The sequence below is a fragment of the Pongo abelii genome, chromosome 5 (assembly GCF_028885655.2).
Source record: "Pongo abelii isolate AG06213 chromosome 5, NHGRI_mPonAbe1-v2.0_pri, whole genome shotgun sequence".
In the NCBI taxonomy this organism is placed as follows: Eukaryota; Metazoa; Chordata; class Mammalia; order Primates; family Hominidae; genus Pongo; species Pongo abelii.
Genome location: NC_071990.2, coordinates 167443156 through 167456308, shown reverse-complemented (window position 1 = coordinate 167456308; position 13153 = coordinate 167443156). Strand labels below are relative to the sequence as shown.

General features: G+C 40.1%; 1 protein-coding gene across 3 annotated transcripts in view; it reads left to right on the top strand.

Annotated features, from left to right (window-relative positions):
- Positions 1 to 13153, top strand: part of PDE10A (phosphodiesterase 10A) — a 335868-nt gene that overhangs the window by 181598 nt on the left and 141117 nt on the right. For all 3 annotated transcript variants that reach the window (XM_024248249.3, XM_063725083.1, XM_063725084.1), the window contains one exon: positions 5991 to 6019. In XM_024248249.3, coding sequence (XP_024104017.3) covers positions 5991 to 6019 — 29 coding nt within the window. The remainder of the gene's footprint in view (positions 1 to 5990; positions 6020 to 13153) is intronic.

The following is a 13153-nucleotide window of genomic DNA, read 5'->3' as shown; positions in this document are numbered from 1 at the left end:
TTTAAAAGGTATTAAAATGAGGTTTGGATCAAAGATGCTTCATCTTTCTCTAAAAATTAGATTTCTCTTTAACAAGCATAGACATTTATTTTCTGAAATTATTTCATCTATTTGTTTCCTAATTTATTCATCCCACTGGAATGCAAGTTTATTGAGATCAGAGATAAGTTCCTGGCACACAGTGGTTCCTCAGTAAATATTTGTTGAATAAAAACACATGTTTATAAAAACTGTATGCTACATAACAATTAGTGTCCTCTGGAACTTTTTTTTTTTTTTGGCCAATTTGTTCCTCATCAGTGCCTCAAAATTTGGTATTCATGGCAATTTGCTTCTTTTCCATGTTCCTCTAACCTTTTATTTTAAAGAGAGCTTCATTGCTGATCTCAGTGAAATGCTGTTGCGGCACTTTACCTGTGAGTGTGTGCAGGAAGTGTACAGGGAAAAGGGAACATTCTCCACCGTGGGTTCTTAACCTGAAATTCCTGTAAGATCTGCAAGGAATCATGAACTGCATGAGTGGGAGGGGGCAGTGTTCTCTCTCTGTTACCTTGAAAATGGTCTTTGTGCTGGGGGAGGGACAATCTTTTTCAGTAACAATTTATATTGTTAACTTATTTCACTTTGAACTTGTAAGGTGGCAGAAGTTAGGCACCTTGCCCAATGTAATATCGCTAGTGACTGCAGGTTTGGGCTTCAAACCTTAGTCCATACTCCAAACCAGCAGTTCCCAACCTTTTGGCACCAGGGACCAGTTTTGTGGAAGACAGATGTTCCACAGACTGGTCGGAGGGGGTGGTTTCAGGATGTTTCAAGCATGTTACATTTATTGTGTGCTTTATTTATATTATTATTACGTTGTAATATATAATGAAATGATGATACAACTCACCATGATGTAGAATTAGTGGAAGCTCTGAGCTTGTTTTCCTGCAACTAGACAGTCCCGTCTGGGGTGACAGGAGACAGTGACACCTGAAGTGTGTCACTTATGTCCAGGCTACTCTGTAATCTCATTTTAGTCGCTGTCACTGCAGAAAACCCTGCTTCACAAAGACAGGTTGTTGGACATGGAAGCAGGCTTTTCAGTGCTTTTGTGGCAACCTCAGGATATTCTACCTGGACTTTATCCAGAACATATGGAGATTTGAAGTTGTCTCAAACATATTTTTAAAGCCACCATCATTTGCCATCTCAAACAGTGGATCCTCTTCTAGCACAGACAGTCGATTCACCAGGCTTATTCACAAATGGGTCCCAGATCCATTCCTTCCCAGTTTGGAGTTCTTTTGTGGTTGGGAAGTATTGGGTAGGTGATCATGTGTCAGCTGGGGGAAAGAAGGCCCTGGCTCCTTCTCTTTCACAATCTCTGCTAATGTTTGAAACATGTCAGAAATCCCAGTGTTCACTTGTCACCCCCATAATTCCACTTTGGCTTTGAATGCAGCTGCTCTATCTGCCGACGTGAACACAGCTGTTGTTCTCCCCTGAAGTGACAGATTCCTTTCATTGAACAAGTTAAATAGGTCACACAAGTAAGCAAGTTTTGCAACCCATTTTGTGTCACTGAAATGTGCTGCCAGTGGTGATTTTTTTTTTCTAAAAGACATCTCTGGAGTGGTTTCCAAAACTCTGGCCAGCAATCTACCTTTAGAAAGCATCTCACTTACGTGTACGAGGTGTGTGTGCTCTGCATCCATCTCCTCACAGAGCTGCGCGAACAGACGTGAGTTAAGGGCGTGTGCTTTAATGTGGTTGATAATTTTAATCACATTCTGCTAAACGTTGTTCACGTGACATTTTTCAGCTAGCCAGCATTTCTCTATGGATGACACAGTGCATAGACTCACATTCAGAAGCGACCTAAGAAGCTCCAGTGGCACAATTGTTTAGTATGTAGTACTTATATACAGAAGCGACCCGTTTGACCTGAGTAGTGAAACCAGAAAGCCATCCAGTCATGGCAGCTGCTCTGTCCATGTGTATACCAACACAAAATGACCAACTTAGTTTTTCTGATATGTAATCATTCACAGACTAGAATAGTTCTGCAGCTGTGGTGTTGGTTGGCAACAAAAGTGCACATAACATATCCTCATGCACATCCCCCTGAAAAATATATATCACACATTAACAAGCATTGTTGCCTTGCTGTCAACATTGATAGACTCATCAACCTGGATTGTGTGCCATGGTGATTCATTAATCCTCTTTTACAGTTGTGTCTCAGTATCCTCTGCTATTTCATTAATTCATCTAGTTATGGTGCTAGCCGAAAGAGGAACAACTGCTACCTTTTGAACCGCAGCCTCTCCTAAAAGTTGACAACAAATGTCCTTAGCAGCAGGCAGAATCAACTCTTCACCAACAGTAAAGGGCCTGTTAGCTTCAGCAACACGGTTAGCCACTAAGAGTGATGCTCTCAGCTGGGCACAGTAGCTCACGCCTGTAATCCCTGCACTTTGGGAGGCTGAGGAGGGTTGATCATCTGAAGTCAGGAATTCGAGACCAGCCTGGCCAACATGATGAAACCCTGTCTCTACTAAAAATACAAAAACTTAGTCAGGCATGGTGGTGGGCCCAGCTACTCAGGAGGCTGAGGCAGGAGAATTGCTTGAACCCGGGAGGCAGAGGTTGCAGTAAGCTGAGATCGCGCCATTGCACTGCAGCCTGGGCAACAAGAGTGAAACTCCATCTCAAAAAAAAAAAAAAAAGGATGCTCTCAGAGTAGACACATTTGATGAAGTTGGTGGCCTTCAGTAATTGCCTGTGTTCTTGATGTACACGTTTTTTTAATTTTTTTGAAAACTCCAAAGGCTTGTCTTTTTTTTTTTTTTTTTTTTTTTGAGACAGAGTCTCACTCTGTCGCCCAGGCTGGAGTGCAGTCACGCGATCTTGGCTCACTGCAACCTCTGCCTCCCGGGTTCAAGTGATTCTCCTGCCTCAGCCTCCCGAGTAGCTGGGATTACAGGCACGTGCCACCATGCCTGGCTAATTTTTTGTATTTTTAGTAGAGATGGGGTTTCACTGTGTTAGCCAGGATGGTCTCGATCTGACCTCGTGATCCGTCTGCCTCGGCCTCTCAAAGTGCTAGGATTACAGGCATGAGCCACCGCGTCCAGCCAGGCTTGTCTTTTAATGCAGGGTGCTTGGTCTCCATGTGGTAATGCAGTTTTGAAGGTTTCATGGCTTCCTTGGATAGCTGGTCGCCACATATACAAAGTGGACTTGAAGAATGTGCATCACATGTTGCAGTGAACCCATAATTTAAATAGGACTTGTTATTTTCTATTAAATGCAGCTTTCTTTTTGTTGGCAGTCTTAGAGTCTTCTGCTTTCTCATGATTAGGTCTTCCCCCTTTTCAAAGAAACTCTACAGTGATGTTTGTCTTTTACTCATTTTGGCTAGGGTTGGCTTGTGGGCTTACCAAAACTGTGACTGAGACAAGTGCATAGTGTGGGAAAGAGGTGCAGATGGAAGTGGTAAATAAAAATAATAGGCAAGTCACATGTGAACTAAATAAGTGTCAGATTCTGAGTTAAAAGCTGCCACCAGATGCAGCTGTGCAATTGAAGCACGTCAGCTCACTTGCCGCTGTAAAGCCTGCCACCAGCCAGATGCAGCTTGTCACTTGCCCCTCACTGATAGAGTTTTGATATGAGTCTGCAAGCAGTTAATTTCCTGCGGTCCCTGTGCTGTCAAACCTCTCTGCTAATGTTAATCTGTATTTGCAGCCACTCCCCAGCGCTAGCATCACCACCTCAGCTCCACCTCAGATCATCGGGCACTAGATTCTCATAAGGAGCACGCAGCCTAGATCCCAAGCAAGTGCAGTTCACAGTAGGGTTTGCACTCTATGAGAATCTAATGCCACTGCTGACCTGACAGGAGGCGGAGCTCAGGCAGTAATGCCAGTGATAGAGAGCAGTTGTGTGAATATGGATGAAGCTTCGCTCACTTGCCGCCGCTCACCTTCTGCTGTGTGGCCCAGTTCCGGACCCCTGCTCTAAGCCACTGTCTATCATATGTGTTCCCACAGTGCAACTCTACTCTAGAAGAGAGAGTAAAGTTTCTGTCTTCAACATGCTTAAATTTTTCTTGGGCAAGAGAGTTCAACTAAATGAAAATTCCAACTATAAGAAATAGGAAGCAATGTTCCCTTACACAGGAAGTCCCACTGTGTTCATTAATTTTCTCAGTTAAGTAGAATACTATAGTTCTTAAATATACTAGACTTAACATTGATTTAACTAAAATTGAGTGTTAAGTTGGAGACAATGATTTTCTAAATCAGCTCCTAAGGTGAAAAGCCAGAAATCAGCCATAGGTAAATTTTTTTCTTTCAAATACTTTAAATTGCCCATAAAGCAAAAAATTGTTGATTTTGTAAACACATGTCATAGGCTGTCTTATGCACAATCAAGTTTGAGAAGTACTAACTAAGCAAGACTAAGAGAAAAAGCCAAAGGAACATTTATTTACAGATGTCTGTACATTCACACTGTCCTTGAACTAATTTCAGATCTGTAGTGGTGACTAGCAGAGGGTAGAAAATTCCATAATGTCATAGTTAGGTGACTCCACGCGGTCTTGATGTTAAACCTGTTCACACATTGCTCCTTTTAATTATATACCTTTTAATTGTTTGACTTTTTCAAACATTCTCATTAAATATTTTAGATCAAAACTTTAAAAAATTAAAAGCACATATGCCTCTGTAACTTTAGAATCTGTTAATAAATTTGTTGTAATGATTAAATAGTCTCATCTTCAGAGAGGCTTAGGAGAGAATTAGGAGTTGAAGAGTAAATGAAATATTTCTATGGTGCCACTTCAATGTAGAAGATAAGATTTTTTCCTATGACAATTGTTACATGTGTTACATTCTTAGGAAAGTCAGAGGCCATACTCTAACATTATGCAACAATGATAAGAAAATATATGAGCAAGTGTGTATTAATACAGTAATACAAAAACTAGGTACTGATTTGAACTAGGTATTGATTTGAATACCTACTGTCCTACAGCATTGAGCTACATTCCATTTTTGGTATGTTAAGTTCATTCTGATGGTGACAGACAACAGGGTTTGGTTGCTCAAGAAGACACAGGAACCAAAATGACAGTGCTTGCAGATCTAAAGTTTATTACTGGAAAAAGACAGCAAAGAGCCCGTCGATGCCAGGCTGAGCTCTAGTAGCCCCTCCTCTTAGGGACACACACTTTCTCACAGGTCAGAATCAATGACCTGTGTGTGCAACACTCAGAACCAGTGGACTGAGAGGAGGTGTCTGCCAGCTTGTTTTACACCCCGTTGGTCACACAGGCATTTTCTTGCCTGTAGCCAGCCCCAGTGGGAGAGCCTTCCAGGGATTCTCACCTAGACCCTGTGCAAACCACCCCAGTCTCACTTTACCAATCAGCAATGCTGACAAGCTGGTATAAACAACCCCACAACTCCTCAGACACACGGAACAAAGCAGCACTATTATTAATAGGTATGTTTCATGCCTGACCAGAGTGCCATGCAGGTACATTTCTTATTTCAACAGAACAGCTCACACCAGCTCCAGGTCTGCTGGAATTAACCAATTAACCTTCTAAGCACGAGTGTTAAAGGTCATTTGGGATACTCATGTGGGTCGTATTGTGTAGAATATTGAAGTGTTATAAACTCCACTTTAGGTATGTGTAGTTGAATATACCCCAGTGTAGCTATTCTTGCAGACATATCATATCCATTTTAGAACCTCTAGAAAGGTAATGTGGTGGTGGTATTTCATTTTCCCTGTGAAATTAATGTATACTTCTTAACTCATAATTTGTTATGTTCAACCTTAACAGTTTTAAAAAATCAAATTCATAGATTTCATAAGAGGAAGCATTGCAAAAAACCCTTCAAGTTTATTGAAAGCAAATGACATGTTTTGTATTTTAAAACCTACTCAGTCTCTAATTGTGTTTTTCCCTCTTCCTTCTGTGTCCCCAGATGAATCGGCTCCTAAGGAAGTCAGCAGGGTAAGTGATGTGAATATTATTTCTACTACTACAATATAGGAAATGAATCTGTTTTGTTTATTTTTCAGTACTCTAACACATTAAAGTATTAGAAAGATAATGGCAAAAACTGAGTTTCCTCTCCAAAGTATCACTCATTAATATGGAATAAAGTCAGCAGAGAGGGTGCAAATTGGAGGCCTCAAGACTGAGTACGGCACACAGATGCATTTTGTTTGGCTACACGTGCCTATGGGGTTTTCTGAATCAGTTGCCAACATTTAGAAATTGAGACACTGTGTGTAAAGATTGGATTTCTGGCTTCCCTTGAACCAGAAGTTCAGGTAACTCTCACAGGGCAGCAGTCTTCCCAGGGCGGGAAGCAGAAGCCGCTTCAGCTGCATGATGCTCTCCAGTCAGCCCCAGTCCTCCACGTAGCTGGCTTTACTCATGTCCGCTACCAGCCCAACCTCTGCCTTTGAGTTCATGCACTTTGTTTTTGGGAGAACAAAAGATGACAACTCATGTGTTGAAAGCATGATATTGCTTAGAAATTTTATAAATATTAAAGGTACTGTTTTCATGGCCTAGTTAACTTTAAGAGTCTTAGCAAGCTTAAAAACTATGGCAGGTGAGTACTGAAAGCATTTAGCATACTGTTTATGCTATAGAATTATAAGTGATTACATTTGGAAAAAAGTGTCTTAGTTTTTCCTGTATTACACAGATAAAGATCTTAAGTGTGGATGAAATATTGAAAATAATCAGTTTGAATGGAACTTAATGCAACCTTAGAGATCAGTTTTTATTGTAAGACATAAATTGAAAAACTTAATAGAATCACATATGCAGATATATTCCTTTATTTTTGATCACCTGAAGAAAGAAATCTCTAAAATGACCTGGGCCAGTGCTGGGGGCTGGGGGTGTGGAGATAGGGGAGGGAAGAATTCCTTGTGTCCATAGCAATGTAGGATTCTCTTGAGGTTTCTGTGAGTCTCAGGGTTTCACTGGGTGCCTTTGCGATTAATTTCACATTTGTGGAACTCACAATTGAAGAGTTCCTTGGTCTGGATGCTCAAAGGGTACCAGGAAGTGACAGAGGGGTAAACCTAGAATTTTAGCAGCTGCTAGGAGCAGCAGAAAATGCTAAAAAGTGATGCTTGAGGATAAGATGGGGACCCTGAAAAGTGAACTTCGGCAGAGTCGTAAAATACTACAGTGTTGATATTGGCAAAGCTGCCATGTGTTCAGACAGTGTCATTGACAATACCACATACTGTTTTATAAGGCCATTAGAAAAAATGATGAAACTCTATGTGGTGATTTTTCTTCGCTATTGTTTATAAAATTGTCTTACATTATGCCAGATTTGGAGAAAAGTGCATCTCTAATTGAGAAATACTAAAGGTGTGAGCTGATAACCTAGAAATGGGATCAGTTGCCAAGATCTCTGTAACGTTTTTTTTTTTTTTTGGAAAAAATGTACCCCGTATCTTGATCAATGCTTATTTGACTAATACTCAGAGTTTCCTTTATGAAATAGTATGCCACTATTTTCAATAAAGATTCAGATTTAGAAATTCCTCGGGCAACCTTTTGGTAGGTGGTGACTGGCCAGAGGGCTTCTGTTCTAACACATCCCTGACAGAGAGCATGCTCTTTAGTTCCACTAAAGGTGCTGGTTACACTCTCAGGCAATTCTGTTTTGTTTTTGTTTTCTTTTTTCTTTCCCGTTTCTCTTTCTTATATACTTTTTTTTTTTAATTGAGGCAAAGCCTCAGTTCATCACCCAGCCTGAAGTGCAGTGGGACAGTCAGCTCACTTCAGCCTTGACTGCCCGAGTTCAGATGATCCTCCCACCTCAGCCTCCTAAATAGCTGGGACTACAGGCCTGTGCCACCATGCCCAGCTAATCTTTTTTTTTAATAGAGATGAGATTTCTCCATGTTGCCCAAGCTAATGTTGAACTCCTGGGCTCAAGTGATCTTCCTACCTCAGCCTCCCAAAGTGCTGGGATTACAGGTTTGAGCCACTGAGCCCAGCCTAGGCAGTTCTAATTATTATGAAGTACTTTCTCATTTAGAACCAAGCAGCCTCCCAAAATGGCCATTCTCCAGTATTTGTTTTGACTTTTATTTCATATCCAAACCCTTTGAGTATAGGGATTATGTTATTTCTTTTCTAGTAAAACATCTTAGTTTCTAAACTTTATTTTCCATATGCCTCCTTAAGATGTGGGTTGACAGTCTTTGGACAAACTATATATTATTAATCTTTAAAACATTGCAACCTTAACACTACAGACTAATTGCATCTTGACCCTGGTAAAATGAGGTGGGACAGATACCTGTCTTAGTTTGAAACCTATGTATCTGTCAATAGGGTTTTAATGGAGAATTAGTTTTTTAAAGAAACTACATTGCATTTCTGGTTATTGAGCTTTGAGTAAACTATCATTATTTTTTCATGAAGTCAGACCTATAGGCCCTAAGTCTCTTCCCCTTCCCTTTTCTCTATTTTCCTTTCCTCTCTTTGTCTCCCTGTCTTCTAACCTATCATTCAATGACCAATGTTTTTTTTAGCATTTGTGTTTTAGGCATTGTTCTAAGGTGCTGTGGATATAATGGTGAGCAAAATTGACAGTATTCAGGTTCTCATAGTATAGAGGGGAGTTGTGGAAACAGTTCAGAAAATTCATATGATGTGTATATGTGTGTTTGTGTCTGTGTACATCGATCAGGCAGTGATAAATACTATGATAAATAATGGAAGAATAAAGCAGAATAAGGGGCTTGAGAGTGATGGTGGTTCAGAGGGCACTTATTGGCTTATTGCACATATGCAGTGGTCAAGAGAGGTTAATTTCATAAGTGAAGTTTGAGCGGGAATCTGAAATGAATGAGAGAATCAGCAGAAGGAGGAGACAGCAACTGCAGAGGCCTTGAGGTAGGCCATTGTGACTGGAGCAGAGTGAGTCATGCAAAGACCAGTAAGAAATAAGGTTGGAATGGAATTGGGGGTATCTAGGTCTTCTAGCTGTCGAATTGAGAGTATACACAGTAAGATTGGAAACAGGTAGACTTACCACTCCAGTGGTAGTCTAGGATTGTAGGCAGGGGAGGGTGATATCTAGGATTAGGGTTGTAATGGTGAACTAGGATCAGAGGTTGGGTGTAGAAGAAGAAAGAGCAGACAGGCTTTGCTTATGGGAGGGTAAACCAAAAAGTATCCAAGACCTGTTACAGTCTACTTAGAAGTTGATTTTGACAAGGTTAAGGACATGCCTATGACACAACCTCAGGAGGTTCTGAGATGTGTCCAGAATAGTTGGGCTACAGCTTGGTTTTATACATTTTAGGGAGACATAAGATATCATTCAGTACATGTCCCTTGGTTTGGTCTGGAAAGGTGGGACGCTGGAAGCATGGGGGCCAGGTAGCATCCAGGTCATAGTCGGATTCAAAAATTTTCTGATGGGCAATTGGTTGAAAGAGTTATTATCAAAGACTTGGAATCAATAGAAAGGAATGTCTGGCTTAAGGTGAGGGTTTTGGAGACCAAGCTTTTATCATGCAAATGAAGCCTCCAAGTAGCAGGTTTCAGAGCTCTTATCAGACCTAAACAGCTACCAGACTCTTAGACTCTCCTGGATCAGAGAAAAGACCTGGAAAGGGAAAGGGTTTCTCTACAGAATGTAGATTTTCCCCACAGGAGACAGCTTTGCAGGGCCATTTCAACATATGTCAAAGAAATATATTTGGGGTAAAATACTTCAATTTCTTTCAGGGCCTGCTGTCATGTGATGCTGCTATACTAGAGTGAGGCTGGAGTTTGATGTCTTATAGCTACAAAAAAGTCTGTTTCATCAGTCTTAAAACCTTTTTTAGTGTTAATGCTGGTCAGCTGTGCCTGAATTTCAAAGGGAGAAGGTTGTAATGAGGCATGTCCAACCCCCTCCCCACCATCATTGCCTGAACTAGATTTTCAGGTCTACTTTGGAATGCCCTTGGCTAATAGGAGGGTCTTTCAGTCAGTTGGGGAAGTACTGTTTTATTTTTGGTTTGTAGTTGCATATGGTGGGTGAGAAGAGAGGAATCACTAATGACTCCCAACTTTTTTGATCTGAGCACTTGACAGAATAAAATTTCTCTTTACTGTTATGGAGAAAACTATAGGAGGAATGGGGTTGATTGAGATTGGAAAATTAGTAAGTTTAAGGAATCAGATACGGAATTGGAGATTTTTAGAAAGCAAGTGCATGTATGGTCAAATTAAAAGAAAAGTTCATAGGTAGAGATATGCATTTGGGAGTTCGTGGTGTATAAATGATGTTTAAGGCCGTGGGAGTAGGTGACACTTCTTAGAGAGCTTGTCTGTGGAGAAAAGAGTCAAGACTCAAGCACTAAACTGGACACTCCACTTGTTGAGTGGTGGAGAAGATGTGGAAAAGTCAGCAGAGGAGAGAAAGGAGAAATCAGTGAAGTCAGAGGAGACCAAAAAGTTTCTTTGTCAGCAGATTTTGTTTTACAATTTTAACTGCAGGACTGTACATTTATTTCACCTTCATTCCATCTTTTGATCCATCTCACCTTATTGAGATGAGTCTCAGTTTTATTTCTGTTATCTAACATATTATTTATTTCTCTATGTTTTGAAGCCTCAAATTTGAGTGTTTTTTCCAAGTTGTTTTCCTGCGCCTCCTTTACAATAATTATCGTCTAGGAAATGCTGAGTGTGCAAATGTCACCTATGGAATAATGTGAGATTGTGTCAAATGCGCTTTTGAAACCAGTGTATCTTAACCTACTATGTTTTTCTCATCAGTCATTGTCGTTCAATCAACAAATATTAGGTGAGTCCCAATTCATCTAGGCTCTTGAGATATCTCGAGGACAGACTAGACAGAAATCCCTGCGCTCATGGCATTTACATAGTGTGTGGTAGAGTCAGTAAAAATGAATAACACAGGCACCGTGCTCAGTGGTAATGAGTGCTGTGGAGACAGAAAAGCGAGAGGCAGGGTAGACAATGTGGGACCAGGCAAGGCTCACTGGGAACACATTTGAGGAAAAACCTAAGGGAAGTGAAGGAGCGAACCATGCTGAGAACCGGGTGGGAGCTTTCCATGCAGATGGTACAGGAAGTGCAAAGGCCCCGAGACAGGAATATGCTTGGCCCATCCCGGGAGGCATAGTAAGGCAGCCATCTTGGCTAGATCTGAGTGAGTGAAGGAAGGAGCCTTGGTCAGAGGTGATGCCGCTGGGGGAGATTTGAGGGATACTCTGTCAGTCAGATCTCTGTCGGTCATTTGTTCCCATCTAATCCACAGTATTAATCCTTTATTTTATTATTACTATTACTCTTTTTAAGTGGTTTCAGCTCCTAAGTCAAAAAGATTTCTGACAAGAACAGGGAGATAAAAATGTCAGAATGGGAAGATTATTTGGATGCTGAGTTGCTAGAAAATGCCAAATTCCAGCCAGGTCTGGAATTCGTGGGAATAGACTTTACCCCCAAAATGCTGTAGTATTTTTCATCACACTCTTGTATTTAATGTTTTCAAGGAGAAATCTGAGACCATTCTGATTCTTTTTCTTAGTAAATGTTGCCTTTTTCTTTCTGAATGTATTTATAAGAGTCTCATTTGCTCTTTGAATTTGTTACTTTCACTAGGTCATGTAGATGCTTTAATTTTGAGTAATTTAACCTAGTATGTGGTGAGCTTTCTCAATCATTTTAAAAGTCCTTTTCAGTTCAGGGTATTATGCCACTTGTTTCTTGGTGCATTGGTTCTTTCACATTTATTTCATTCTCTTTAAGATCACTAGATTTCTTTTTCCTTTCCTGGTTCTTTTACTACACATTCTAGAACCTCTCAGATTTATTCTCTGTCATTGACTTGAACTTCTCTACTGTTTCTCGTTCTGCTTAAATTCATAATGAGTCTTTTAAAATTAAAGGTTACTTCTGTATTTTGGGTGTTTCTTCTTCATTTCAATCTGTCTCATACTGTTGATAATCTCTCATTGTTAATTCTTTAATTATCTTGAGAGTTCAAAACAGATGCTTTCCTTATATTCATTTTGCATATCTTCCATTTCACACGACATCCCAAATTCGCATCTGTCCTCTGTATTGTAGTATAACACTAACGCTTTGGGTATTTTTGGTTGTTTTTTTTTTTCTTCTTTTTGTCTTATGTGTTGAAGAGTCATTTGCTGATTTTTTTAAAAATGTATTTATCCTTGAGTGATGTTAGGTCTGCTCTTCATTAATAGATTATCCTTATCTCTGTTTACTATTCATGTAAATGTCCTTAGCATCCTCCTGTTCAGTGTGTTGGAGGGCTAGATAATGAGTGTTGGTGGCACCAGTTCAGTCTGGAGTGACCAAGGGGAACCCCGAGGAAACTGGAGTTGTGGACATTCTCACAGGGGGAGTTGATGACACTGATTTTTCTCTAGGTTGGTTGAAACAAATTGATGCGCTGGAATCCAGATTTCATTATCTCGTCTTCCTTTTAACCCGGCATGGTAAACAGTATGACTGTATCCATTTTATTTAGTGTTTCTGTATGCCAAGTTTCAAAAGAAATGCTCAATTCAGTTAGTGAATCATGCAATTTCTCTGGATTTCTATTCCGTGTGTTTCTAAATACAGGGCCCTGTTGCAGACGTGAGCATGAACTCACATCCAACTCTCAGCATATTAAATGGGATCTTGTGTCATTACTTCCCGCAGAATATTTTTTATGGACTTGAGGCAACAGTGTGATTTGCTTGGGAAGGAGACGTTCTCGTTAAGTTCTTGGTGAATGTTTTCAAGTTGGCTTCACTGGTATGTTCAGCCAAATTGTCTTGAATTTTATGGCCTGCAGTAGCCATAGTCGCCTAGTTTCTTCACTAATCCAGCTTTTCTCCTTGTTTTTCACTTTTCTTTGTTTATTTCGTATGAGAAGGGGGAAATTTTCATAGGATGTCAACTTTAAAATACTTATTTTTCCTGGTGTAGCCAGTCTTTTCTTCATATTTATAAAATTTCTGTTCCTGCATTTAAGAAATTTCTGAATTATCTATTAATACTTACGACCATATATTCTACAGATTAATTTTATATTATGTTATAATCAGTTTTGTTATAGGAAACAGTATT